Source organism: Martes martes (genome assembly GCF_963455335.1).
Source record: "Martes martes genome assembly, chromosome: 10".
In the NCBI taxonomy this organism is placed as follows: Eukaryota; Metazoa; Chordata; class Mammalia; order Carnivora; family Mustelidae; genus Martes; species Martes martes.
In genome coordinates, this window is record NC_137898.1 from 63747184 (window position 1) to 63753183 (window position 6000).

Here is a 6000-nt window from a genome sequence, read left to right on the forward strand (position 1 = left end):
GCTGCGCCGCCCCGCAGACTGCGCCCCCCTTTCCTGCCCAGTCCCCCAGTCCCGGAGGCTGAAGCCGCCCGGGGTTACTATGGTCCCCCAGCCCCGGGAATCAACTCTCTCGGTCTCCAAAAACAATCAATACAAACTTCAATACTGTCTTTAGTTTACCCGGAGGCCGGCTGGGGGGACGCCGCCGCCGCGCCCGCCCCGCGGAGAAGGAGCCGCAGCCTCAACCTGCCCGCCGGCCCGCCCGCTCCGCCCCTCGGCGGCGCACCTGTGACAGGTGTGCAGGTGCCCCACACAGCCCCGAGCGGCTGGGCGCGCCGGCCGCTCATCGTCCCCCGGGACCCCAGGGTCCGCCCTCCCGGTCGGGCGCCGCCCCTGCCGGAGCCCCCAGCCCCTGGGCAGGCCGCTGGGCGCCCCCCACCCGCGCCCTCCGGGGCCGCACCCGCTCGCCGCCCGCACTCACATAGCGCCTCAACTTCTTCTCGGGGGGCGATTTCCTCAGCCAGCCGGTGCACACCACGTCGCCGCCGCCGCTCATGCTGCCAGCCGCCGGGAGCCCGCCGCGGGGTCGGCCGGACAAGGGCGCGGGCGCGGGCCGCTGGGTCAGCCGGCCGGCGGTGCGCAGCTCGCGGGGGAGGGGAGGGGCCGGGGCGGCTGGCGGCCGCGGGGCGAGGACGAGGCGGCGCGGCGCGGGCCCGGCTGCCTGGCGCGCTCCCGCTCTCCCTGCGCGCTCCCGGGGCCGCGCGCACTCCCAGCCGGGCCGCGGCGGGGGCGCCACAGCAGGAAAAAGGGCGGTGCGCGTTCGCCACGCCCACAGCCCGCCGCGCCCCCCGGCCGGCCGCCTTCAAAGACGCAAACACCGCCTCGCTTCTTGGGACTCGGGAGGCCCGAGGTTCGCTGGGACGGCGAAGCCTGCCGCCGGCCGCGCCCCCGGGTCTTGTTCCCCTCAGCCCCGAGCCTCAGCTGCAAGCACTGGAGGCGACCGCGCCCCTGGTGGGAGTTGGGGTGGGGTAAAGGGAAGGGGCTGCGCGCCCTCGATCACGAATCGATTTTTCAGAGAGGGTCGTCAGGGACCCAAGGGCTGCTCGCGTTTGCTATCCATTCCGAGTTTCGGGTTTCAGTGGGTCAGGTTTTGGCAGGAATTAGTGATCCGCTTCCCAGCAAGAGTTTCATTAACTCTCGCACCCCCTTAGCGGGAGAAGCAAAGAAGAAAACAGACTGTGACGTGCTGGGCGCTTTTACAATTCCCTGTTTACATGACTGTCTTCACAAATCTACAAACTGGGTGAGCCGTATTATTCCCATTTTGCAGATAGCCTAAAGTCCCAAAGCCTGTACAACGGAGAGGCGACTTTCTAATGCTGGGGCTGGGGGTGGGGTGAGGGTGGTCTTGCTCATCTGCTATTTAAAGTCGGGTAATTGCTTTAGTGACTACAGATCAACTTGGGGGCCTCTTATTACCAGGAAATAAAGTCCAGCTGGCTCCCGCATTGCCTCTGGGAAAAACAATTCAGGAGAACATTCGTGTGATTTGCAGGATCGAAGCAAAAATGAGTCAATGTATTTCATAGTGAATTAGAAAGCAAGGTGGTGTAGAACAAGAAATTGGGGTCAAAATTCCCCAGAGTTCCAACTCACTAACACAGGTTATAAAACCTCTCTGGGGACCCATATGAAAATTGGAATCTGATGATACTTCTCTCACTGCATTGTGGTGAGGTTTAACTGAAATGAAGTATGCGTAAGCACACACTTGATAACAGTACTTCAGAGGGAGGGTGGAGGAGTAAACCCCACCTTTGGTCAGGGCTCTTTTCAACTCACAAAGTACCTTTAGGAGCAACATTAAAAGGTAGGTCCTCCCCCAACTTCTCTGGGAAGTGGAGAGTAACCCATTTTATCATAGGGTGCTGTGCTGTGGGGCAGATGAGTGGGAGAAACACCATCTCACACTTCCCATACAACTTAAGACCAAGGCTATTTTTGTTCATTTTCCTGTCTCTGTGCAGCAAAGCTAGTTGTTTGAAGCTGTCGGGCATTGTTCTGATTTTACAGATCTTGCCTGGGTTGGAGAGTAGACACTCTTCAATCAGGTTGTAAAAGCCAATCCTTTACTCTCTGCTTAGCTTTTCTGAGCATCCTGAGAGGTAGAGATCAGCTCCCCTGCACTCATCATTTCATTGACTTTCTTCACTATCCAGTGTGCTGCTGGATTGAACGTAAAGCCAGAAGAATGTATGAGGCTATTGTTGGGACCAGAGCTCCCTTAGCCTTCCAGCTGAGAGATCTGCAAGCCACGCTGAAGGGCCACCACTAGAATTACAGCCGTTTTAACCTCTTGCTTTAAGTATCTTGAAACCCTGTGAGACAAATATCAAAATAGTCAAGTCTGCCAAATCAATCAGGAGGCGGTGGCTCCCAAGCAAAATAAAGCAATCTTTCTGACTTCATTCACTTCTGAGTCATGGTGCCAAGTCTCAGTGATTGCAGTCTGAGAGATCTGCATGGTTTGTTTGCCGCTGAGGTGTGTGATGCAAGTCCCGCATACAGATGCCTTGCCTCTCCCTGGAAGAGTAGTCTTCTAATACATATTCTTTGATAGTTGTATGGTTCAAGACAGACTGGGAACTGGTTGAGAAATTGTTAGTTGGTGGTTGGGCTCCTTTCTGCCAGAAGCCCTTGAGGGTCTTATGTTGTTTTGCAAGAGACCCTCTGCTCCCCGTTATTTATAATTCCATGTGGAAATAGAAAAGTTTGATATTTTGGGCCAGTGACAGGAAGGGCCTTGAAAAACAAGTTACAGAGTACAGGTCTTCCCATAATCCTAAAGTGGTACGTTCCCATGAAACTTCCTGGTAAGCTGACATGGGGTAAAATGAAAAAGCAGTTAACATCTACTAAAAGTGAAAATCCTCCTCGAATTTCTTTTGGTGGGCAAAACCAAGTAGAAATGCAGGACTTTTGTAAAAGTGAAGGGGTATAAAGCAAGCTTTTGGATAGTGGGGGAAACTTGTATCAGGTTCAGGGAGTCTTCTATGAACATACCATTCCTTTCCTAAAAGTTAGAAAAAAGGCTCTTCTTGGTGCTCTTTTACCCCCCAACCCCGCCTTTCTCATTACTTAACTGCCGGCACCCTACTCAGGCTGCACACATAGGAGGCGGGACTGCTGCTAAGGTCCCTGGCTGCACCCTGGTGTGGCTCAGTCTGAGCCCGAGGTGTGTGCCAAGCCTGGGAACAGCCCTCGGACAGAACGTTCCTGCCTGGGCCTCTACTAAGTCCTCTCCACTCCCTGCCTTTTTTTTTTTTTTTTTTTTTTTTTAAATGCCCTCTGGTTTTCGCTGGTGGGAAGTGGAAAATGAATTAGGAGTGATTTATTTGCGTGAAGATAGGCGCCATCTATTGGAACCAGTAGGGATGACAGCTCCCCAACCCCAGCCCCCAAACCTGTGAGGACATGCATCACCAGTCTATAATTTAGGCAATTTTGATTAAAGACCATGGGTATTTCCTGAGGGGAATTAATGACCGGCTGCAAAAAGGGCTTTGGGTCATTAATTCTATATTCTCATTAAATCCTCAGGAAATGACCATCTTATGGCAAGAGCTCCAGAGTTGAGAGAATGGCACACCTGGGAAGAAAACACAGGCACAAGGTTTTGCTCTCCCTCTTCCCTCCCCCACTCCCCAGCCTGGGTTCTAAAGGGTGCACTCTGGCTTTGAGTGTTGTCAGCAACAGCCTGCATCCGTGCCTGTCTGGGAGTTGAGGGTTTGTGGCCAGCGGCAGGTGCATGGCTGATGGAACAGTCCCAGGAATGGGTTGGAAGGGCTGGAAGGAGAGCTGTCCTCAACTGCACACCAGGCTTGCATGATTAATACCACCCACACCAGGCTTGACGTCAGTGATTGGACCGGGGGGTGGGGGATGGATGTTTGTGTCCTAGCCATGCTGCCTTTTCTCCCCTTCAATTTAGTTGACAGGTTAATTTCAGAGCTGAGTACTGCTTGCCAAGGTCAGTGTGGCCAGCTGAGCCACTTCAGCTGGTGACTTTCAGGACACTGGACTCATGAATGTTGAGGTGTATGCCTCCTTAACCCCTGGCTGCTTTAAGCCCATTTGGTTCCATGAAATTACTGTGACCTACTCAAATCAATTTCTGGCATCTGAAGGGGACTGAGATCTGAAAGTGGGCTTGGGGTGTGGCTGAAAACCTAATTGGGTTTCCTCCCTCTCTGCAGCTGCCAAAAAACTGAGAGTTATTTGACATTACACCCAGAAGAAGATATTTTGGAAATAAACTTTTTTATAGAGAAAAGTTTGAGCAAGTCCAGTTTCCCAATTTCTCCTTTTTAAGAAACTAGAACCTATGCTGCTTTGGGGCAGTTAGGCTTCTGGGACATTTCTGCTGACACTGGTGAGGGTGGTACATCATTGCATTCACAGATCATGCCGCACAGTTACCCTATTCTCCCAAGAACAAAGACTCGTCAAATGCCCAAGAAAGTGCACTTGTACTCCAAACCATACTTTGCATTATGCCCCTTACTTCCATCAGAACGCCTACCTTGAGTTAGATCTTGAACGTATGTCAAGATTCCTTTCCTTAAAACTCACCATCCCCGAGGCACCTGGGTGGCTCAGTGGGTTAAAGCCTCTGCCTTTGGCTCAGGTCATGATCCCATCGGGCTCTCTGCTCGGTGGGGAGCCTGCTTCCCTTCCTCTCTCTCTCTGCCTGCCTCTCTGCCTACTTGTGATCTCTGTCTGTCCAATAAATAAATAAAATCTTAAAAAAAAAACCTCACCATCCCCCTCCCCCCAGCATAGTTGCTCACATTGCACCTGTATAAATTAGGTTACCACAGTGTATGGGGTACTGCAGATAGTTGGGCAGGGTTGTGTCCTCCTCATTTTTGTAGCCCTGAAGCTCCTAGCAGGGTGTCAGGCAATCAGTGCTCATAGAATGTTATGAGAATGGAAACAAACAAACAACCCTTAAAGGATGGCATGTGGGAGTGTTAGACTCCTGCAGCATCCAGAAGTCTCTGATCCATCCACACCAGAAAACAGTACCGGTGAAGATATTTATAAGCAGCTGGAGCATTTAAATCCACAGGGCCTGTCCTCGTGGGAAGAGCTGAATAGGTGGAGGTAATCCTATGCAGTTTCACTTTTAGAGGTGGTTGAAATCCTTGGGTAGCTCCTAAAACAGCGGCTCCAGAGAGGTAACTGTTAACCCTTGGTTTCCAAACCCTGACACAGCTGTGCGGACTTCCCACATACTCTCCTCTTTGGGACTAAGAATTAAATCATTTGTGGTTTATCTGATATCTGGCCTCATTCTGACAGTCTTGTAGGGGTGCTATCACTTAGCCCCTTGTACCCACACTTGTGAGAAATCATGTCCCCCGAGTCAAAATCGGTTGCTTCCAACAGGTGATCAGAAATGCCATTTTCTTCTGCACCGAATGCATGCATAGTGGTTTGCAGATTTGCTAGTTTTTATTTTGTTGTGGATCCAAAGGTCACAGGAGACCACCTCATTTAACTAATTCTACCAGAGTTACCCATAATGATTGTCTGACCTATACAGTCAGGGATATACTGGGAAATGTTTAAAAACTGGCTCTCTGGTGGTGGTGGTGGTGGTGGAAGTAGCCTTGATTTGTAGTATGTGCCAATTTTTGTGGTGCAAATACTATACCCTTTCCACCTCCCTGACCAATTTCAAGCTATCAACTTTATGTGTATGAACACAGTTAAGAGATGCCCAGTAATACATCACTATTTAGTGCTTCCAACATATACAACAGACAAAAATGCCAAGAGCAGAGATAACAGTGAAATATAGTGAAATAGTAACTCGTGCATTTTGATTATTTATTCCCTTTGTTTTTAATATAACATTTAATCATACATTTATGAGTTAATTTTTTATTAACCTATCATTCATATGCCATAAGTCACCCTTTTAAACTGTGCAACTCAGTTTTCAGTATATTCATG

General features: G+C 50.8%; 1 protein-coding gene across 2 annotated transcripts in view; it reads right to left on the minus strand.

Annotated features, from left to right (window-relative positions):
* The window catches only part of GAB2 (GRB2 associated binding protein 2), a gene marked incomplete at both ends in the record, with an annotated part of 178477 nt that extends 177942 nt beyond the window's left edge, over positions 1 to 535 (minus strand). For both annotated transcript variants that reach the window (XM_080815804.1, XM_080815803.1), the window contains one exon: positions 461 to 535. In XM_080815804.1, coding sequence (XP_080671930.1) covers positions 461 to 535 — 75 coding nt within the window. The remainder of the gene's footprint in view (positions 1 to 460) is intronic.
* Positions 536 to 6000: the final 5465 nt, after the last annotated feature.